The sequence below is a fragment of the Lontra canadensis genome, unplaced genomic scaffold (assembly GCF_010015895.1).
Source record: "Lontra canadensis isolate GAN:19392208 unplaced genomic scaffold, GSC_riverotter_1.0 scaffold51, whole genome shotgun sequence".
Taxonomy (NCBI): domain Eukaryota; kingdom Metazoa; phylum Chordata; class Mammalia; order Carnivora; family Mustelidae; genus Lontra; species Lontra canadensis.
This window is the reverse complement of record NW_022631045.1, coordinates 10,786,642-10,811,145: the sequence shown is the minus strand read 5'-3', so window position 1 is coordinate 10,811,145 and position 24,504 is coordinate 10,786,642. Positions and strand designations below refer to the sequence as shown.

Here is a 24,504-nt window from a genome sequence, read left to right as displayed (position 1 = left end):
TTTACTGTATAAATAGGTTGTTTCCAGCTTTTCATTGGTTTAAGTAATATTGTGATAAAAATCTCTAAAGCTTTTTTGCATTTAAGACAACATTCTTAGGATAAGTTCCAAGATATGAGTTAAAAGGCCATAAACAACTTTAAGGGACAGAAGCATTCAGAAAGTCCCAGTTAGGTTTAAAAAAAAAAAAAAAAAGAAAGAAGGAAAAAATTATATATACCACATAATTTACATAAAACAATATCCAAAAGAAAGAAATATTCTAAACATGAAAACTAGTTATCTCCAGTATTAAAATTTAGGGTGATTCATATTTTGTATATGCTTTTCTGTATTTTCCAGGTGCTTATAATTAGTCTACATTCCTTGTACAAATTAATTATTATAATAAAAAAAATCCTTTTTTTCCTGTGCAAACAGACTTTACTCAAGAAGAGACAAAAGAAAATAATGATGGCCAATGTGACCTTATTACAATTAAAAATGAGGAGCAAGAAAAAATCCCTCAAAAGCCCTAGGCCAATCTTGATTTTTCTCTCACTTTTCTTATCCTCTATCACACCACTGAAGTTTTAGTGGCATACCAACCAAAAAGAAGCAAAGGGAAAACAGAAGCATCCTTCTGAGAAGGATATGTATGTATGTCTCCAGCTCTATCTACATACTCATTCTCCCCAGAATATTTAAGGACATGCCTCTTCTCTCCTCTCCCTTTACAATTGTTTGGTTAGCTAAAGTATTAAATCTTATATATTCTCAACCAAGTGAAATGAGCTCCAAAATAAACAAAGTAACAGCCACATGCCAGACTTGGCATTTTACCAGTGGCAGTGGAGAATTGGATGAAATGTGTATTAAAAACTTAACCCGGGGCACCTGGGTGGCTCAGTGGGTTAAAGCCTCTGCCTTCGGCTCAGGTCATGATCCCAGGGTCCTGGGATCGAGCCCCACATTGGGCTCTCTGCTCAGCGGGGAGCCTGCTTCTTCCTCTGTCTCTCTCTGCCTGCCTCTCCTCCTACTTGTGATTTCTGTCAAATAAATAAATAAAATCTTTAAAAAAAAAAAAAAAAAACTTAACCCGGGGTGCCTGGGTGGCTCAGTGGGTTAAGCCTCTGCCTTCAGCTCAGGTCATATCTCAGGGTCCTGGGATCAAGCCCCACAATGGGCTCTTTGCTCAGCAGGGAGCCTGCTTCCCTGTCTCTCTCTGCCCGCAGCTCTGCCTACTTGTGATCTCTTTGTCAAATAAATAAATAAAACCTTTAAAAAAAAAAAAAGAAACTTAGAAAAAAAACCTAACCCAAGTTTATCTGAATTTCATCTTTCTCCCAGTTAAACAGTAATGAAAAGTCTCCTAAACTACCACTGAGAATACAAATCATAGCTTGGCAGTATAGGTCGTGTACACCTTCTACTACTAGCATGTTTTCCTTTTTCTGAACTAAGTAACACCATTAGGAAGAAGTTTAAATTTAGGTCACTCTTCCATTGAAAACTGGAAGTCTCTGGTAGAGAAGACTAAAGTCTTAAAGTTTGTTAAAACAAATGAGAAATACGAAAGGACAGTATAAAAATTTTGGAGGAAACATTCAGAATGCATATGACTGGATAAAAAAGAAAGCTAAGAACCAATAAAAAACTAATAGCAAAAGGAACAAATCTAAGAGGTAATAACCAATAACTTTACTAAATATATTTCCCAGATGGAATCTAATTGATAGTAACACGCAAAACTGGGGCATAATCCTAATAAAACTTTTACTTTACCTTTCTAATTTGCTGTAGAGTGCACATAATACATTATACTTCTTCAACAGTCTCGACATAGCATTATCAACCTTGGTACTGGTATCAATTTCTTTTAGTAAATCAAAGAATTTGCAGACACTACAAAGAAAGGAATAGAAAAAAGTGAATCTGTAACTGAAAAAATTCATTTTACTTCATTTTCAAAGCATAGACATTTTAATCCAGAAGTTTATTAGCTCCATACAAAATCACTATTATATTCTTTTGAAGGAATTATTTTTTGTATTTTACTAGTTTGAAGAGTAAAAATCAACTACCTTCAACCCTATATGTGTATACCTATGCCTACATCTATTTGTACCAAAAAAAAAAGGTTGTTATGATAGACATATACATACATACTTATTTCTACACCTACCTATAGGCTTTGAAAACCATAAGTTCACATCAATGGATCCAATTCCAACATAATGTTTCCCTTTCCAAATTTATCTCTTCTTTGACAGTGAGAAAGCTGTGATCCATTTATCTTTATTTACTCACTTAGTTAATCACCCTGCATGTAACTACTTTCCACCTCTGAAGTTACCCACTCTCCCACATGGGCACTCTCATCTGCTCAGACTGACTCCCCATCCTAGACTGCCCCGACCCCTCCACATGGACAGCTTCCTCACCCTAGTAGTGTTCTGACTCCCCAGCCCAGACTGCATTCACTTCGCACATGGTCTGGCTACTCACAAACCCTGCTTGGTCTCTGACACTGTACACCAAACAGCCCATTTCAGGGCCCTCATCCCCAACCATATCGATATGAATGCCCTCCTCATCACACTTGGGCTCTAACATTCTTCTCTGCACCCCATGCTCTCTCCTACCACAGATGCACATATGTACTTTCTTCAACCACTAATGGTTTTAGGGCTGAATTACTGGGGAAGGGAAAAGAAAAACTGATTAAAATTTTTAGGTTGTTTAAATAATGACTTTAAATCATTTTTTATTGTTTTCTATAAAAATTAATCTGTTTGAAATATTAATACATCCATTTCTTGCTAATAAAAAATAGGGCACTAAACACAGCAATCATCAACTGCAACACACACACACACACACACACACACACACACACACACACAATTTGGAAGTATACCAAAACAGCTAAATGAACTCAAGGGTAGTCACCAGACCCTCCCATATGCTCTCAGCAACTAACGAGTTATAGGCTTCATTCTAAAAAATGGGCGGTGACATTCATCTCAAGACATTCATCTCAAGAACTGTAAAAATAGAAGCTTCAGCTAATCAGCCGTGAACAAAGAACCTAAGAGACGTTGTTAAAGTACTCATGACATAGAAGGGACTGGGGCAGCCATGACAAGCTACACAGAACAGCAAATAAAGAAGTAGAAATGATACGGAGTAGATGTTCATGATGCTGCTCACAAAAGAAAAGAGAATGGAGTAAATGTCTAGATACCTTCAAAGAAAAATAAAACAACCTCAAAGAAGCGTCTATTCAAGAAGCACACTCAGTTCTGGTTTTTATGAGATATATGGCAATACCTATGGGACACCATGTAAACTGAATTATTACTACAAAGACACCTTTTTCTAGGGGTAACTTAAGTGAGTCTCTATTCCTTCTGCAGCCCTGCTCTGAAGGAAAAAAGAGAAGAGGGAAGGCTACAGAGAGGAAAAGCAGGCATAAAAAGCCATGATTAAGACACGCAAATCTAAAATAACTACTTATTCTATAGCACTGCTCTATGGCCTGATATCTTATTATCTGTCCACAAGTAAGTACAGAAATTCAGAGTAAGCATTTAAAAACTTTTATGGCAATTTAACACTAATGTTGTGCCTGCTGAATATAATAGTAAAAAGTTTGGTCCTGCAGTTAGTATAATTTTTTTCTTTCATTTTTCTGGTAATTAATTTATATTATTTATTTTTTAAATGTCAGTCCATGACATACTGAAAAAAAATCCTTTACTGAAGCACATTTAAGCAGCAGTGGTCTAGATATCATTCCTGGATAGTTATTAGAACAAAGAGATGACCTAAGAAAAAGTTGTAACAAATATATTATTGTATTTATTGTACAGAGATTATTTATGACATGCCCAATTATAATTGTTGCTCCATTCAGGAAAAAAGTTCAGGAAAAACTTTGCCAGGAAAATTCTTTCATCTTAGAGATAAAAGATGTAATAGCCTTTCTGTCATATTCATTTAGTAATCTAGAAATAGCTTTGTAACACTGTATTACAGACATCTGTTTAATTTTACCCTTCCCACTGGAATGAGTTTCTTAAGGTCAGAGACTATTTCCCACCTCTATATCATTAGAATCTAGCACAGTATCACAGAGCCTAACAGCTCTTTAAGTTTTCTTTCCTTTCTTTTTTTTTTTTTTTTGCAGGGAAAGTGCATGGAGGGGTGGTCTACAGTAGGAAAGAGATCAAGACCTCATCAGTACCTATGGTTAAGTTATAAGCACAGACTACATGAACTACTTACTTTTCTATTCATTATAAGTAATTTAATTCTCATAATTCTATAAAACAGCTCACAGATGAGGAACTTAAACAATAAAGCTAAGCCATCTGCTCTAGGTCATTTAGCTTATAAAACAACAGAGACCCACTAAACCGGCTCCATCTTAACCAAAACATTCATATCATTTTCAGTCCTCTAGGCCACTGAAACATCTACTGCATGAATGTATAAATTAATGCAGAAATTTACTTATATAATTTTCAGTAAAAGGATTTACTGAAATTACTTATATAATTTTAACTTATATATTATATAACATGTAATATAAATTAATGCAGAAATTTACTTATATAATTACTTGTATAAATTTTACTGAAATCTTTGAGATTCTAATTCAGTAGGTTAAAATATGACTATACAAGTTCTTTGCTTCCACATTTTATTTAGAGGTAGTAAGAAAAAGAGTCACTGAAAAATGCGGCAATTTACTTCACTTAAATAAAATACTAATTATGTTTAATTCTAGATGATTTTATCCAAGAAGAAATATATACTACTATCTTTCTAGTAAAATTATTTACTGTTACATTTTGTAAAACGCTGCAAATGAATGACTAGATGTCCCACAAAGTTGCTCAAGATAAAGTTCAGGAGTTATTGGAAACAAATTAGTAAATTCTTATAAGTATAAGGCTTATAAGCTCAACAACAATTATTTGAGTAATTATTGAAACTCAACTGGATATACAGTCTCAAAAAGTATATAATTATGCATGTGTTACATTAAGTAATATTAAACATTAATGTTAACTAAATTCCTTCTTTATAAACCCTTTATAAACCCTTGCTCTTTTTTTCCACTTCCTCAATAGCTACAATTAGAAAGTTCTAGAGAGTGAGAGACATGATGAAAAATTTCCCAGGATACAAAATTCTTGAGGAACTGTATCATAAATACACATTCGTTAAGGCTCCATAAGCCTTAGGTTGAAGGAGACTTGGGTTAACCTAAGTCCTTTAAGTGTTATTTAATTTTAGCATTTCTTACTAGTTCCCTAAATTCTATTTAAGAGGAAAGTTCGGAAATACTTTTCTTTGACGGCAGAGGCCTATATTGATATAAGAAATTTTACCTGGTTTCTATGTTTTTCTGTAGCTCAGTAAAAGTGAATGGCATCTCATCTAGATCAACTGCTGCAATAAAGATACAGATTCCCCATAGCTCCTTTTTCCTTTGAACATAACCTTCCTGCGTACAAAAAAAAAAAAAATTCAAAAATTTCATTAATCATTCACACACTGGATACCATATTAAAATTGTACTATATGATAATTTTTTTCTTATTCAATATAAACTTGTTTTTAAATCCTTATGATGGCATATACTCTAAAGCATTTAATTCTAAACTAATCAACAACACTTAAATTTTACATTGTAAGTAAAAAAAATTACTAGAAAGATCACAAAAGTTAAATTACAACTTACTGTGAAAAACTTAGGGTCTTCTCTGAAGTAAATACTTTCATTTTTATTTTATTTTATTTTTTAAAGATTTTATTTATTTATTTGACAGAGAGATTACAAGTAAGCAGAGAAGTAGGCAGAGAGCAAGGGAAGCAGGCTCGAGGCTGAGCACAGAGCCCGATGTGGGGCTCGATCCCAGGACCATGAGACCATGACCTGAATCAAAGGCAGAGGCTTAACCCACTGAGCCACCCAGGCACCCCAACACTTTCATTTTTAAATAATCCAATGTCCTCATAACCAACTTAAAAGATTTTCGATTTTATTATATATATTTTTTTTTGTTTTTTTTTTCTTGCAGACTTCTCTTTTTTTTTTTTTTTATTTTTTATAAACATATATTTTTTCCCCAGGGGTACAGGTCTGTGAATCGCCAGGTTTACACACTTCACAGCACTCACCATAGCACATACCCTCCCCAATGTCCATAACCCCACCCCCCTCTCCCAACCCCCCTCCCCCCAGCAACCCTCAGTTTGTTTTTTAAAAAAACAAGGCTACTTTCTTATATATTTATCCTCCTTTTGCTCTGATTTACTTGTTTTTTAAAGAAATTTATTTTTATTTTATTTATTTATTTATTTATTTAAGATTTTATTTATTTATTTGACAGAGAGAGACATAGCAAGAGCAGGAACACAAGCAGGGGGAGTGGGAGAGGGAGAAGCAGGCTTCCCACCAAGCAGGGAGCCCGATGTGGGGCTGGGATCAGGACCTGAGCCAAAGGCAGACGCTTAACGAATGAGCCACCCAGGTGCCCTTAGGAGTCCAATGCCTTATCCATGGGGCCCAGGTGCCCTTAAAGACATTTATTTTTAGAGAGAGAGCTCACACATGTGTATATGTGAGCACAGGAGGGACAGAGGAGAGGGAGAAAGAATCTTCAAACAGACTCCCTGTTGATGGCAGAGCCTAACATGGGCTTAATACAGGGACCCTGAGATCATGACCTGAGAAGAAATCAAGAGTCTGTCGCTTAACTCACTGAGCCACCCAGGTGCCGCTGATTCATTCATTTTTTAAACAATCTATGGACTCAGGTATTTTTTAACCTTGTGAAATTCATATCCCTCAGTGCCATTATTGCCTTCTTTGTTAAGTGGAAATAATAATAAATATCTCACTTAGTAAGAATTAAATGTAATTATACACATAAGGCCCTTAGCATAATGCCTGACATATAATTAGTACTTGATGAGTGGTAGCTATGATTATCATTTAAAATATTTTTATTATAATTTTGCTATCATTACCTTTTCCCCTAAAAATATCTATTACTTTCTAAATATGTAAGATTTATAGATAAAATTTGATTACATTAAATTGAAAATAAAAGAAATACCAAATTATCTGATGTTCTATTACAAAACTGGAACTATTTGCTTACTCTTAATTGGATGTTATAATAGAACCGAAAAGTATATGATACAAATTTACATTGTTTTGAAATCTCAATTATACATAAGCTTTAAGAAAAGAATTATTCTGGGGCACCTAGGCGTTAAGTCAGTTAAGTCAGTTAAGCAGCCGACTCTTGGTTTTAGCTCAAGTCAGGAAATCAGGGTCAGGATTCTCTCTCTCCCTCTCCCCCTGCCCCCTGCCCCAGCTCACAGTCTCTCTCTCTCTCTCTTTCAAATAAATAAATAAATAAATAAATAAATAAATAAATAAATATTTTAAAAAATTATTTTGGATTATCAAATTTTTTAAAATATTTTTAGTTGTTTGTTTATCAGAGAGAGAGTGAGGACAAGCAGGAAGAGCAGCAGGCAGAGGGAGAACAGGCTGCCAGCCAAACAAGGAGCCCAGTGTAGGCCTGGATCCCAAGACCCCATGATCATGACCTGAGCCAAAGGCAAATGTTCAACCAACCAAGCCACCAAGGCATTCCTGGATTATCAAATTTCATTGACAACAAAAAGTTTATCATTATCCAAGTCTAAACTTCTCCTTAATTTTAGCTACTTAGAAAATAAAATATTTTTATTAAGTTTTTATTTTAATTCCAGTACAGCTAACATACAATGCTATATTACTTTCAGGTATACAATATAGTGATTCAGCCCTTCCACACATCACCCTGTGCTCATCAGGACAAGGGCACTCCTTAATCTCCATCACCTATTTCACACCCAGCCCCCCACCTACCTTCCCTCAGTAGCCATCAATTTGTTCTCTATAGTTAAGGGTCTGTTTCTTGGTTGTCTCTTTTTTTCCTTTGCCTGTTTTGTTTTTTAAATTCCACAATATGCAGATATCGGTTGCATTTCTATACAAATCTTTTAAAACATAACTATACATCCACTAAAATTATTAAAAAGTCAGACAATATCAAAGGTTGATGAGGATGTAGAGCAAGGAATACTCAGACACAACTGGTGACCATGTGAAATGGTACAACCATACTGAAAAACAAGTTTGGCAAGTTCTTATACCATTAAGTATACACTTTCTGTAATACTTAGCAATACCACTCCCAGATACACTGATTTCTCCCAAGAGAAGTGGAATTCTTTCCATTTATACGTGAATCTTACTAGCAGCTTTAATCGTAAAAACCAAAAAACTAGAAACAACCCAATATCCAAAAACAGGTGAACAGATAAACTGTGGTATATCCATATAATGGAATGGTATTCAACAATAAAAAGGAAAAGTACAAATAAACACAACATAGATAAATCTCAAAATTACTACATGGAGAAAAAGAAGCCAGAGAAAACAGGATACATCCTGTATACTGTGGGATTCCTTTCCTACAAAATTCTAGAAGAGGCAAAATTAATCTTTAATGGCAAAAAGTAGACCAGTGGCTGCATAGGAACAGGAATGGAGGTGTGTGAGGAATCACTACAAAGGAGAAGGAGAAAACTTTCTGGAGTAACCAAAAATTTCTATATCTTAATTTATGGTGGTAACTACATGGCTGAATGCATTTGTTAAACTTAATGAACTATTCACTCAAAACTGGTTGACTTTAGTATCTGTAAATTATGCTTCAATAAATTTGATTTTTGAAACTATGTTATATAACTATTATTTCTAAAAATGAACAAAGTCTATATAGCTCTACTGTTACAACGACTAACAAGTGTATTACGTTTTAATAAAATGAACATCAACTTTTGTGTATGTGCTTATATTAATATGGTTAATTTCTCAGAAACTATTAAGAGGTAAAAGGTTGTTTGCCCCTATAATAAATAACCCCCACACTACATTACTTTTTAAAATTTTTTGTGCTTATTTCTTATGTTTTTGGTTTGCATCCTAGCTCTCAGGCTATCACCTGTTAAACCTAATGCCCTCAATATGCCTACTTTCAGTAACTGTAATTTTTTTTTTAATGTTTTAAAAGTTGAGAAAAGAAGTAACTAAAGTTGTTAAAAGGAGAACATTGTTTGCTCATTTTTTAAAAACAACAGATTTTATTAGGACATAGCCAACACAATTCAACACACGTTCACTGAAATGATAAAATGCCTAAATGAAATGTTCTATAAATAGGTTTGGATTTTTAAGGACCTAAGGAATTTTCCTACAAGCAAAACGTATGACCCTTATTTCAGATAGATTTATAAAGCTTGCTGTTGTTGCTGTTGTTGTTCTAGTTACATTTCAATTAACTCTTTTTTGGATGAAGTGTTTTTTCTTCTTGATACAAATTTATCTATGGAAGAAAAATAAATGTTACTTTTAAACTTCAGACCATTAAATATTAAATATGTCAGAGAGAACTGTATAACCGTATAACCGTATAATGTATAACCGTATAACAGATGAATTAGATTATTCATTTATAAGCAAATATTTTTGTGTATCTATGCAAAGGAAATGATCAGTTTCCAACTAGAAGATTCCTAGAAGTAGACTTTCTGGACACACACACACACACACACACACACACCCCAACAGGTACATATAAGAAGGGCTTGTAGTTTAGTTATATCAAATAACATTGACTTAGTCTGATTTTATACCTAGTTGCCACCGAGATTTGCTAGATGGAAAAATTTACAAAGCCAGAAAGATTAGAATTAACTACAAAATCCTACTCTATAATTACTTTGTTCGTTTTTTAAAACAGCAGATTATATTAGGACATAGACACCACAATTTAACACAAAGTCAATTGATATGATAAACGCTTAAATGAAAAGCATCAGTTTAAACACTAAACTACACTAAAATCATCTTTACCTTCATATAGGCTTCTTTGTACCTTCATTTTTGTTTTTTTAGTTTCCTCCAAAATTTGACATCTCTAATAATTTCTTTTTTTTTTTTAAAGATTTTATTTATTTATTTATTTGACAGAGATCGCAAGTAGGCAGAGAGGCAGGCAGAGAGAGAGGAGAAAGCAGGCTCCCTGCTGAGCAGAGAACCCAATGCGGGGCTCGATCCCAGGACCCTGGGATCATGACCTGAGCCGAAGGCAGAGGCTTTAACCCACTGAGCCACCCAGACGCCCCTCTAATCATTTCTTAAGAAATATTCATTATACAACTGCCATGGTTATGACTCTGGGGAATACAATGGTGAAAACAAAAACAAAAACAAAAATTCTGTATCTTCCTGGAACTTACATTCTCTTATTTAAGACCATGGATTTTGGTGTCAAACACTCAAGAGTTTGAATGCATATTTGAGTTGTGTAACTGTGGGCAACTTGTTTAAATCCAATAAAGACTCAATTTCTATGAAAATAGTAATGACAGTAATAGTGTCTGATCATAGAATCACCACAAAAATTAGGAATGAGAATGCTCTTAAGTAATCAGTTTGGTGCCTGGCATTGTACCTACTGAATCAGAATTAATTATCAGCAGCAGCATTACCATTATCAGTGAATCTAGCATTCATTCCACTACACCATAGTGGTCTCAATACCACTCACTCAATACCACTCATCTGATCTTCTCTATACCATAAATATCCAACCTTGGGAATAATGGATGTGTGTGTGTGTGTGTGTGTGTGTGTGCGCGTGTACGTTTAGGAAATCGGGTTTATTGACCCCTAGCCCCAGGCAATCACTGAACTGATTTTAATTCCTTTTCCAGAATGTCATACAAATGGAATCATATGGTTTGTAGTCTTTTTTGTCAGGCTTCTTTCAAGCTTCTTTCAGGCTTCTTAGCAAGCTTCTGAGGATTTATCTATACTATTATATCTATCAGTATTTATTCCACTTAATTTCTGAATGTACTCCATTGTATGAATATACCACAATTTGTTTATCCATTCTAACAGTTGAGTACACATGTTATAAATAATGCTACTAACCTTAACCCCAAATATCCAACTATAGGTCTTTAAATGGATATATGTTTTCATTTCTTGAGCAAATACCTAGTTGGGGAACAGCTAAGTTCTATGTTAAATGTTAGTTTAAGTTTATAAAAAACCAACAAACTGTTTTTCCAATGTTTGTAGCTTGTTTTCTAGCCATCCTAATATGTGTGTAGTGGTACATTTTCCCAAGGACTAATGACATTGACTGTTTTTTCACATCTTACTTAACATCTGTATCTCTTCCTTGGTAAAGGGTCTTTTCCAATCTTTTCTATTCAGTTGTTTGTCTTATTAAGCTGTAAGAATTATTTATACATTCTGGATTCAAATTCTTTGATAGATGTTTTGCAAAAATTTTCACCTGTTCTGTGACTTGTATTTTCATTTTCTCAAACAATGTATTTCAAAAAACATAAGTTTTTCATTTTAATGAAGCTCAATTTATTTTTTCTTTTATGGATGAGGTTTTCATGGTATTATCTTGGTATTTCGTGGTATTATCTTTGAAATCTCTGCTTAACCAGAGTCTCTTATGGTTTGCTCCCCTCTGTCCTTTTCTCTCTCCTCCAATATGTTCATCTGTTTTCTTTCTTAAATTCCAAACAAATATTTTCTATGTTATCTTCTACAAGTTTAGGTTTCTAAATCAAGTTAATTTTTATAAGTGTTACAAGGCAGAGATCAAAGTTCATTCTGTGTATGTGAATATACATCCAGTTGCTCCAACATCACTTGGTAAGAGGGATAGTCTTCCTGCACGAATTACCTTCAAGCCTTTGTATACAAAGACTGAGCATATATGTGTGGATTCTATTTATGGATCCTATAATCTGTTCCACTGTCGAGCTTGTCTTTCTTTTCAACAATACTATAATGTCTTGACTAATGTGGTTTTACATGTTTTGTTCTTTTTTTGTTTGGTTCAGGATTTTCCAATCTGAAAAGGTCACTGATTCACCTCTCATTGTGTAGATTAAGAAACTAAAGACTGGAACTGAGACTTGTGAAATACAGAACTAAAACCCAAGTTTCCTAACACTCAATTTAGTATTGCTCCATTTCTTTGAGAATATTTCCTTGTTATATTCCTACATTGATGTTCCTAACATTTTCAGTATTGAGATCCTTAATCTTATCACCCCACCAAGAGTTCTGTATTCTTAATTATTTTACTATTCTGTATTCTTGATTTTTATTTTATTTTAGAAGGTTAAAGAATCACAATACCTAAAGCTTCAACATTCTTCTCCACATCAAAAACTTTCTAATTATCATATCTCCCAGTCTTCAAAATGTCTCTGCATCTTCATCACTAAATTCCTCTTCTCTTCTGATCTTTACAAATGGACATTCTCCTCCACTCTCAAATTAGCAACTCTAAGGCCTTTCTACCACCTATTTTCTGATCTCACTGCGTCTCATCTCCTTCAAGACCTAGTGGCTTTTTCATTACTCCCTCTATCTTTTGTAATTTCTCTAACAGTTTTCTTCTAAAAGCTTTTTTCTCTTTTGTTACAAATAAGCCTGTATCACCTTAAAAACAAAAATGACCGATATCTCTACCTCTGGACCTTATCAAGCTACCGTCCTCCCTCCACATACAATCCTTTTACCTTCTCACTATTCACACACCCACTCACCATATACACTCTCACAGGACACACACAGTACATCCACTGAACACATATGCTAACTACACAGGCACTATTATACTGAGGCTATTCTCTACGTCTTCAAAGATCTGTCTTTCCAAACTAAATGGCCTTTTTTGGGTTCATCCACAAAGACCTCTATGTGGCATCTGACACTGGTGCAATGAAACTTTTTCTCTTACCTTTTAAAACACTCTAACATCCTCATTCTCATTTCTCTCTCACAACTTTTTCAGTGTTTCCCAACTCCAAAGACTTTTTTCCACCATATTCTGTTTTTCTCAGCAATCTCATTTGCTTCCACAGCAAACCCTACCACCTCCATACAAATGATTAGCATATCTTATCCTGCTTTCCAGCCCTGATTGCTCTCTCAAGATCCAGCTTATTTTCCAATGGCAATTTACACCTAAAATCTGTAACCTATGTGTTTTCTTAAAAATTTAGTTGAGAATTATGAAAAGGGCTTAGAAGAGGACATAAAAAATGGTTAAAGCAGAGAAAAATTCTTACCCAGCCAAAAGAATTACCAAAAAGAAATGGTAAAACATGAAGAAAATAAATGGGCAAGGACAGGAACAAGCATTCTGCAAAAGAAAAAATGGTACTTTCCAACAAACATATTTTGAAAAGACTGAACCTCAAAACAGTATCAACTGAAAGACATTTTGATAATATGATCAAGATCCTTAGGAGTTCAGTTCTATATCCAAGAATTTATCCAATGAAAATATCTGGAGAGTTTAATCAAGATTTAGTATAATACATCACCAGAGGCAAGGGAAACAAAAGCAAAACAGAACTACTGGGACTACATCAAGATGAAAAGCTCCTACACAGTGCAAGAAACAATCAAAAAAACTGAAAGGCAGCCTATGGGATGAGAGAAGATATTTGTAAACAACATATCTGATGAAGGGATAATACCTAAAATCTATAAAGAACATGCCAAACTCAACACCCCAAACCCAAATAATCCAGTTAAAAAATGGGCATAAGACATAAATGTCAACTTTTCCAAAGAAGACATCCAGATGGTTAACAGACACATGAAGAGATGCTCAACATCATTCATCATCAGGAAAATACAAACCAAAATTATGATGAGATACACACCTGTCAGAATGGCTAAAATCAACAACACAAGAAACAACAGGTATTGGCAAGGATGCAGAGAAAGGGGAACCCTCCTGAACTGTTTGTAGTAATATAAAATGGAAAACAGCATGGAGGCTTCTCAAAAAAATTAAAAATAGAATAACCCTATGAGCCAGTAACTGTGCTACTAGTTATTTACCCAAAGGATACAAAAATACAGATTCAAAGGAGTACATGAACCCTGATCTTTTTGGCAACATTACTAACAATAGCCAAACTATGGAGATAGCTCAAATGTCCATCAACTGATGAATGTATAAAGATGTGGTGTGTGTATACAGACACACACATACAAACACACTGGAATATTATTCAGCCATCAAAAAAATGATATCTTGCCATTTGTGACAATGTGGATGGCACTAGAGTGCATTATGCTAAGAGAAATAAGTCAGAAAAAGATAAATACCACATGATCTCACTCAAATATGGAATTTAAGAAAGAAAACAGATGAACATATTGGAGGAGAGAAAAAAGGAGAGAGGGAAACAAACCATAAGAGACTCTTAACAACTATAGAGAACCAACAGGGTTGATATAGGGAGGTGGGTGGGAATTGGGCTAGATGGGTGATGGGTATTAAAGAGGGCACTTGTTGTGATAAGCACTGGGTGTTGTATGTAAGTGATGAATCACTGAATTCTACTCCTGAAAGTAATACTACACTGTATGTTAAATAACTAAAATTTAAATAAAAATTGGGAAAATAAAATTTAGTGTAATAGAGGCTAAAGAATTATTTGTAAGAACAAAAATAGTGGGAAAACCTAAATATCTTAAAATAGAATATTTAAATAAATTGTGTTGGAGCTCTATCACACAATGATATAAAACCCTTAAAATATTTCAAAGATTATAAGGAAACAGGAAAATATCAAAGATATGTTAAGAGGAAAAAAAACCCCACCAAAATTCAAAATTCCGAGTATATTTTGATTACAATTTTGTGAAAATTTTTAAAAAGGGAAAGCAAAAATATATCAAAATGTTAATTATTATCTCTACATGGTAGAATTACAAATGATTTTCATTTTATTCATTATTCCTAGATACATTTTCTAAATTACTACAATTATAGTAGGAAAGTCACTAAAATTAAAAAGTGCTAGGGGCACCTGGGTGGGTCAGTCAATTAAGCCTCTGCCTTTGGCTCAGGTCATGATCTCAAGGTGTTAGGATTGAGCCCTGCATCCGGCTCCCTGCTCAGCAGAGGCTTTCTTCTCCCTCTCCCTCTGCCTGCTGCTCCCCCTGCTTGTGTGCTCACACCTGCACTCTATCAAATAAATAAAACCTTAAAAATAAATAAATTAAATAAAAACAAATAAATAAGTGCTAAATTTATACAAAGCAATAAACAGAAAAAGTAGGAATACTAAAGAGAAAAATCTTAAGGATATTAAAACATTAATTACCTATCTTATAGTTTAAATCAAAATCTACAATCGACGTTTGAAGAGGCTACCTATTAAGGTAGCATTTAGTTTAGTGCACTTGAACCACCCTAATGATAACCCCTAGTTGATGATGACCTGTACTTGCTGCTTTAAAATGCACTAACTTAAAAAAGAGCTCCACCATGTGGTAACACAAATCATCTTGGAGGCATCAGAAAATTATCTTATCTATAGTAACTTAACATGAATTTAAACTGAATTTTGAAAGTTAAAAATACTAGCCATGGGCAAGATGAAAATAAGCCATAAGAAATATGCTTTTGGGCACCTGGGTGACTCAGTCAATTAAGCATCTAACTTCAGCTCAGGTCATGATCTCAGGGTCCTGAGATGGGGTGGGGGGGGGGGAGTGTGTTCAGGCTTCACACTTAGCAGGGAGTCTACTTCTCCCTCTCCTTCTGCCCATCCCCCTGCTTGTGTGTGCTCAGCCCTCTCTTTCTCTTGCTCTCAAATAAAGAAATAAAATGCTTTTTAAAAAAGAAATATACTTTCTAACTCACGGTCAGTAGGACACATCCTTACTCTTGACTCACAGGATTGTAACCAGTGATTAACAATAAGGTTACAAATTAAATATATTACAAGAATATAATAATTTAATAGAGGACTGGAGGCAATAAGAGCTGTTTTTATCTTCTACTCTTGGATTTCCTCCTCACCAGGGTTATATGTAGGAACCAAAGGGATAACAGACCAATATGTCAGAAAATCCCCTCTCTCACTTGTGTAATAATGGCTGACAGCAGTTAGTGTTAAATACATTCTTTGATGTGCTCAGAAGTAAAAGTCAAGAGTGGCTTAGCCAAGAAAAGGAATGCAAAAGCTAATCTTACTTGTACTCAATCACATTTACGATACAACACACAGGAGTAAACAACAGGTGAATCAGCCATGAGTTACGCAATGCCCTTGTGAGGAGAGAGTTGACTCCACTACCAGAAAAATAAGTACCTAACAAGTTCAGATTTACCTGACCCACTGCCCAAGAGATGGGGCTCCCTCCCTCTACAGAACTCAGTGGATAGGAATGTCTAAACGTTCAACTGAACTGTGATTTACTTATTTATTTGTCCGTATCTCAACCAGTCTATATACATCTGGAAGGTAAAACAGTTCTACCTAATTCATTGCTATAACCCCAAGAGCTTAGTGAAGTATCCAGCACTAACTTGGCATTAAGTATGTATTTTTTTTAAAGCAGTACTAATAGCTATACCCCAATATAGAATGGAATAGCTTTTTTCCCCTTTAGTATGCTCAGAAAAACAAGCATCAGTTCAATCACCAATACAAAGTATAACGTAAGACAACTAGTTCTACTATAGTTTCTTCAACTCTCATTCATACATTGGTAACAACTAATGAGTACAAGCAAGAGTAACTCACACAAAGAAATGATACTACAGAACTCATTTTCTAAACAGGTGATAGATAACTGACCTGGAACTTGGTTTCTGGTCAAGCTGTCTGCTTAGTTTATTAAGTCAAAGCCCCAAAAGTGATCCCAAGAAGATATAACATAGGAGAGAAAACTGCCACCAAATGCAAACAGCTACTAATTAATTGGCTTTTCTGTAAAAGATCTATGAAACTGGTATCTACCACTCTTAGGAACAAGGTTAAAATACACTGAGGAGAGAGATCATTCTGACAACTCGGATTGAATTTTATGGATAAAAGGATTCTTCCAAAGTTTGCACACCAACCCCTTCTTCCAATACTGCATATTCTACTTGAAAAAAAGGAAAACATCAAATTAATAAATGAGTTGGCATAAGAATAAAAGAATCCCAAATTGGAAGGGAACCAAAAGAGATCACTGATCATCAAAGTCCTGTGTCTGGGAGTTTCTAGGGCTCCAAGTCATAAAATGATAATCTGGCAAATTTTTCAATATTTAAAAAAACTTAAGAAAACCCATATATCTACTTTCAATCAAGTCTCACTTAATAAAATAGCCATCCAGTTACACAATGCCCTTGTGAGGAATACACTTGTTAGAATGGGTATTTGTCACTTTTGTTAGAATTCAATGCAGCACAGTAACATAAGTTACCTTTATGTTGATAAAAAGCATTGGCTGTCGGCTTTTATGTCTGAATAAAATTAGGAAAAATAAACAAACTTAATTTTTAAAAGTTTGGTAGACTTTCTGAAACGGAGCCAAGGTGGGGGAAGCTAATAATGAATGTTTGGTAGTTTTGAGTGCAATATGATTCTGATTCAACTTACCTTAAAAAAATAGTTTGTATGATGAGAAAATCAAAGCACATATAAAAGAGATAAATTAAAACAGGACTAGGATAAAGAATGTTTGATAAAATAATTCACTTCAAAACTCTCCTAAATACCTAAGTCTCATATAAACTTGATTATCTGTTTATAGCTGAATATAAAAGAGAGAAATAAGTACCAATCTGAACATCAATAATTATGAATACCACATCTTTAAAATTACAATGAGTATAAATAAGGAAAAATATTAATTTGTTGACAGATTATTTAACCATTTATTTCAAAGCAACTCCTGTTGACAACCTAGCACACCTGGAAGCCCATAATAATCTCAATGGTCATTTTAATCCTATGGAAGAGTATCTGATGTATCCTTCTGGTATCTATTCCTAATTAGGTGGGACAAAATTCAGATCTGGCTCTATGTGGGGAATTGGGGGAGAGGGTAATTTTTTTAAAGATTTATTTATTCATTTGAGAGAGAAAGAGCACAAGTGGGAGGGGCAGAGGGAGAGAATCTGAAGCAGACTCTGAGCTGAGTGCAAAACCCTGTGTGGGCTCGATCTCACAACCCTGAGATCACGACCACAGCCAAACATAAGAGCTAACAGCTTAATTGACTGCGCCACTCAGGCACCCTGTGGGGCAAAGGTAATTTTTTAAAAAGAAATTCATTATGGCTGATTTTCAATAATTCATATCCCAAAATATACTAGAAAGGATTTTTTAAAAAAATCTTAACTAAACTATATGTAATAAAATTAAAGAAAAAATATAAAATATAAGATAAAGAACTTGGGCATTCTGTGAAGCATAATTCTCTTATTAATTTTTTTTTTTATTTGACAGACAGAAATCGCAAGTAGGCAGAGAGGCAGGCAGAGAGATGGGGAAACAGTCTCCCTGCTGAGCAGAGAGTCCAATGTGGGGCTCGATTCCAGAACCCTGAGATCATGACCTGAGCTGAAGGTAGAGGCTTAACCCACTGAGCCACCCAGGCACCCCTCTCTTATTCATTTAATTATCAATAAATATTTATTAAATGCCTACAGTAACAAGCACATTTTAACTGCTAGTAATACATTAGTAAACAAAATAAGCATTCCTGTTTCCTGAAGCTGACACCTTAGGGGGAAGAGAAAGACAATAAGCAAAAATCAGCATAAATAAGTAAACTATACACTGTTACAAAAATAACAGAGTAAAGTGGATAGAGAATTTGAGGGAGAAGTGAGGGCAGATTACGGTATTAAACAGGGTGGTAGATCTCATTGGCAGAGTGAGATTTGAGCAGACTTTTATTTTATGAACAAAGACACAATCTATTAAATTTTGACCCAGAGGTTCCACTTCTAGAAATCTACACTACAGAAGTCTTCTTACTTGTGCATTAAATGTAGATATAAGGATATTCACTGCAGTTGTTTGTAGTATCAAATATTCAAAAACAAACTAAATCTTTATTATCAGGGGAGTACATAAGTAAATTATATGTCCATACAATGGAAAATACATCCACTAAAAATACCAAGCTAAACACAGAGGGTGAGGTGATGTTCAAGATACATTGCTACATGAGAAAAGCAAAGTAGAGAATAATGCAAAAACTGGAAACTTTTATTAGTTGCTTCTGGAGAGAAAAAGTATGTGTCCAGAGGATAGGAATGAGAGAAACTTCACTGTTTAATTTTTATTTCTCTTGAATCTTGAACCACATGAATCCATTGCCTATTCCAATAATAATAAATGGTAATAATAATCAATAGTAATTGTTTATTTATACTTCTAAAACAATTCATAAGACTTCAATTAGGTAAAACAAAAATCCTTATATCTATGTGGTGAGGTGGGAGGAGAAAGGATTGGAGGTAGAAAGCAAATGAAAACTTAACAATGGTTATCTCTACAGAGGTAGAAATAGAAAGAAGCCAATGGATATTCATTTTTTATTATAAAATGGGATTTCTTAAAAAGAAGCATATTTGACTTTTGAATATATATTTTTTTCTCTGAAATTTTGAAAACAAAATATAAAAATGATAACTAAAAAAAAAACAGGAAAAATGTTAGTATCTAAAAAACTGTATGTTATAATGCTTTGGATATAAGCATCCAAAATGATTGAAAGATTCACAGTGACCACAAAGTTAAATAAGTTAGTTCTCAGAAGAAGCCTAGTGGCTCTTCATTCAGAGATGAAGGTTAAATTCCTTGTATGGGTCCTCCAGAAGAAGAAAGTACACTACAGTAAAAAATATTGGCCAACAGTGAAAACTTCTATGAAGGAAAAGCAATTTTTAAAAACAGGCAGCCCAATTATATATTATTATTATAATTACACTATATATAATTATATATGGGACCTATATGAGTATTTCATGATTAAAGTTCATGATTAACTTTAGTAATGTTATCTGATATATATATTAAGTATAAAGCACTAAATGATGGAAAAAATAGGAAAGAAACAGGTTAAGAAAGAGAATAGAAAAGTGGAGAAAATCAGTGAAAGCAAAATCTATTTTTTTAAGAGATCACCAAAATAGAGAAACTTTTAGTTTCACTGACCAAGACAAAAGAAAGAGGCTTAAATTAGCTAAAATTAAGAATGAAGTAACGGCATAAAGAGCAACCTTACAAAAATTAAAAAAAAAAAAAAAAACTATAGCATGAATGCTCATAACAGATAAAATGGACAAATTCCTTAAGAGAGACCAACTACCAAAACTGACTCAAAAAGAAACAATCTGAATAGACTCATAGCAATTGAACAGTAATTTCAGAACTTCCCACAGAGAAAAGTCCAGGCCCAGATTGCTTTGCTGGTGAATTGTACTGGACATTTTAAGAGGAATTAGTAACAATTCATCAAATTCCTCCATAAAAACATCTTAGAAGGGAAGATTTCCCAACTTATTTTGTGAGAAGCCAGTATTACCCTGATACTGAAATCAGACAAAGACATTACAAGGAAAGAAAACAGAGATAAAATCTCCTATGAGTATATGCCAAAATCCTCAACAAAATACTAGCAAACCAAATTCACAAACATATAAAAAAGATTATACACCATTATCAAGTAAGACTTATCCTAGAAATGCAATTCTGGCTTAAGATCTGAAAATCAATTAAAGTAATACCAATAAGAGAGGAAAAAAAGAACATAACATTATATTAATAGGCACAGAAAATCATTTGACAAAATCCAAAATCATTTGATAAAACACTTAATGCAAGAGAAAGAAAAAGTAACACTCTTTCTCTCTCTAAAAATAAACCAACTACTTGTCTAGCATTAAATATTCACTAGGGAGAAGGAGATTATAAAATATACCATTTTACATACAGAGAAACAAAGATTTGGATGGTAGCAGACTTATCTTCGGAAATAATGGAAGCTAGAATACAATGGAACTTGGCGGGAAAAAGCCAAGCTACAATTTTTTAAAATTATTTATTTATTTATTTATTTGAACGAGAGAGAGAGTGAACTAGAGAACACAAGCAGAGGGAAGAGCAGAGAGAGGGAGAGGCGGACTCTGCTGAGCAGGAAGCCTGACTCAGGGCTCAATCCCAGAATTCCAGGATCACGACCTGAGCCAAAGGCTATGCTTAACTGACTCAGCAACCCAGGTTCCTCCCAAGCTACAATTTTTTAACTATGAAAATATCTTTTAAAAACAAAGGCAAGGGGCACCTGGGTGGCTCAGTCAGTTGGGCAGCTGCCTTTGGCTCAGGTCATGATCTGGGAGTCCTGGGTTTGAGCCCCATGCTGGGCTCTGCTCAGTAGGGAGTTTGTGCCTCCCTCCACTTCTCCCCACACCTCATGTGCTTTCTCTCTCTCTGACAAATAAATCTTTAAAAAAAAACAAGAAGTAAGAAAACTGAATTGCCCACATCTATTAAAGAAACTGAATTTGTAGTTAAAAACTTTCCCACAAAAAAAAAAAAACAACCCTCAAGGCCATACATATGGCTTTACCAAACATTTAACAAGGAAAAATACAAATACAAATTTTACACAAACTCTACAAAAAAATTAAAGAGAACAAAATATTTCCCAACTCATTCTATAAGGCCAACATTATTCTGTCACAAAATCTAACAAAAATATAAGGGGGAAAAAACAACACTAGAAAAAAACCCATAACCAAAAAGAGAAAACTACATACCCACTATCCCTCATGAATACATACGCAAAAATTCTTAACAAAAGTTTAGCAAATCAAATCCAAAAATATATGAAAGGGATACTGTATCATGATTAAGTGGAATTTACCCAGGATTGGAAAGTTGCTTTAACAGTCAATTTTATTCATCACATAAACAGTCTAAAAAAGGAAAAATATGATCATCACAATAGATGCAGAAAAAGCATTTCACAAAATCCAACATTTATTTTTGATATAATTAAAAAAATCTGCAAACTGGGAATAGAAGGAAAATTCCTTAATCTGATAATCTAAGAAAAAATCTACTTTTAACATTGCACTTACTGGTAAAAGACAGAATGATTTCTCCCTAACAGCAGGAACTCTTCCCGCTTCTATTCAACATTGTATTGAAATCCTAGCCGGTGCAACAGGCAAGGAAAAGAAAGCAAAATGTTATAAAGGAAGAAATAAAGCTGTCATTATTCACACATGACATAATTGTACACATAGGAAATCTATGGAAACTCAAAAATGGGCAAAAAACATAAAAGATAATACACTGATCATGATAAACAATGGCAAATAAGCACATTTAGAAGACCTTCAGCAACTGTGGACTTTGGGTGACAATGATGTGTCAGAGTCAGTTCAACTATAACAAATGTAGCGCTCTTGTGACAATGTTCATAATGGAAAAGGTTAAGCATGTGTGGAACAAGGGGTATATAGGAACTCTCTGTACCTTCTGCTCAATTTTGTTGTGAACCTAAAACTATTCTAAAAAGAAAAGTCTATTTTAAAAATATTTCATGTAATTAGCAATCAGAAAAATGTAAATTAAAATCACACTGAAATATCACTACATACCAAGAAGAATGGCCAATTTAAAAAAATAGTACTGGGGCGCCTGGGTGGCTCAGTGTTGGTTAAAGCCTCTGCCTTTGGCTCAGGTCATGATCCCAGGGTCCTGGGATGGAGCCCCGCATCAGTCTCTCTGCTCAGCGGGGATCCTGCTTCCCTTCCTCTCTCTCTGCCTGCCTTTCTGCCTACCTGTGATCTCTGTCAAATAAATAAATAAAATCTTTTTTAAAAAAAAAAAAAAGATAGAAAAATAAAAAAAAATAGTACCACCACCAAAAGTGGGCAAAGACATAAGGAAACTAAATCACCCATATATTGATGGTAGGAATATAAAATGGTACAGCTGGAACAAAGTTTGGCAGCTCTTACAAAATTAAACACATATGGACCATACCATATGACCAGCAATTGCACTCCCCCAGAAAAATGAAAACTGATATCTACACAAAAACCTATACGCAAATGTTCACAGCAGCTGTATTCCTAACAGCTAAAACCTAGGAATGAGGCAGACATATTTCAATGGGTGAAAGGTTAAACAAACTGGTCCAGTCATGCCATGGAATACTACTGAACAAAAACAACAAAATGCAATGGGCTGACTTGTATCCCCTGCCCAACTCCTGAAAACTCATATGCTGAAGTCCTAACCCTAAGTACCCAACAATGTGACTGTTTTGGAAGATAGGGCCTCACAGAGCAACAATACATTAAAATGAAGACATTTGGTGAGCCTTAATCCAACCTGATTAGTGTCCTTATAAGAACAGGAAACTTGGACACACGGACACACACACACACACACACACACACACACACACACCACCAGGGATATGTGCACATAGGATAAGCATTCCAGAATGCAAGGAGAAGGCAGCAATCTGCAAGCCAAACAGAGAAGTCCCAAAAGAAACTAAATCTGCTGACATCTCAACTTGGACCTTCCAGTCTCCAGAAACTTGACAAAATGTTTTTCTGTTGTTTAAACCACCCAGTCTGTAGTATTTTGTTATGGCAGCCCTATCAAACTAATATACTGATAACAATTTCACTCCAGGGAATTTACTCTGAGTGAAAAAAGCCAATCCCAAAGGTTAAATACTGTAAAATCCCACTTAGATAACATTCTTGAAATTATAAAATATGTCACATTATTATTAAGTAATGATCTTATTAAATATGTATAGACAACCTGGTCTACTGGTACTGTCTACATAGTATTTGGAATGATGATTAAAATCATTGGTCATCTTTGGGGGATCTTACAAAACAAATGTGTTCGTTTAAAAACTAGCCAATAAAAGCAAAGCATAAAGCACTTATCCTTCCTTTCCTGAATGAACTATACTTTAGAATAAGAACAGTTAATGAAGAGAAGTTTCTCTTTACAGAATTACAACTAATAATTAAAAGAGGAATGATAAAGTGTCATATTACCATTTAGCAACCCCTATGGATTCAGTCAATGGTCATCAATAGTTGCTTATAACAAAAAAAGAGACATAACAAGATACATGCATCCCAATGGGCATTCACAAAAATAACTCTAAAATATTTCTTCCAGAAAATATCAAACCAGGATCTGATCAGGCCTCTGGCCTGATCTATTTCCAGAAAATACAGAGAATCAGACAAATATTTAAACAATGAAGAAGACACAATCTGCAAAATAAACACTGTAGGAAATTCTACAGAATAAACCATCCAGTTTCTTCAACAAATACATTTTAAGAAAAGAAAGGGATGGGGGACAGAAGTAGAAGATAAAATCTATAGATTAAGAGATTTAAGACACAAGTCAACCAATTACAATATATGAGCCTTATTTGAATCCTGATTAGAACATGTGAAAAAAAGTTCATGAAGTAATTGAAAAATTTTGAATATGGGATATTTGTTAGTAACAAATTGTCATTGAGGA

The 24,504-nt window shown here is 34.3% G+C and overlaps 1 protein-coding gene across 2 annotated transcripts in view; it reads right to left on the bottom strand.

Moving 5' to 3' along the window:
- The window catches only part of RB1 (RB transcriptional corepressor 1), a 155,158-nt gene that overhangs the window by 120,598 nt on the left and 10,056 nt on the right, over positions 1–24,504 (bottom strand). Inside the window, exons 3-4 of one of the 2 annotated variants that reach the window (XM_032874040.1) lie at positions 5,382–5,497; positions 1,765–1,884 (exon numbers count right to left, since the gene is read on the bottom strand). In XM_032874040.1, coding sequence (XP_032729931.1) covers positions 1,765–1,884; positions 5,382–5,497 — 236 coding nt within the window. The remainder of the gene's footprint in view (positions 1–1,764; positions 1,885–5,381; positions 5,498–24,504) is intronic. The other variant, XM_032874041.1, reaches the window with a different exon arrangement.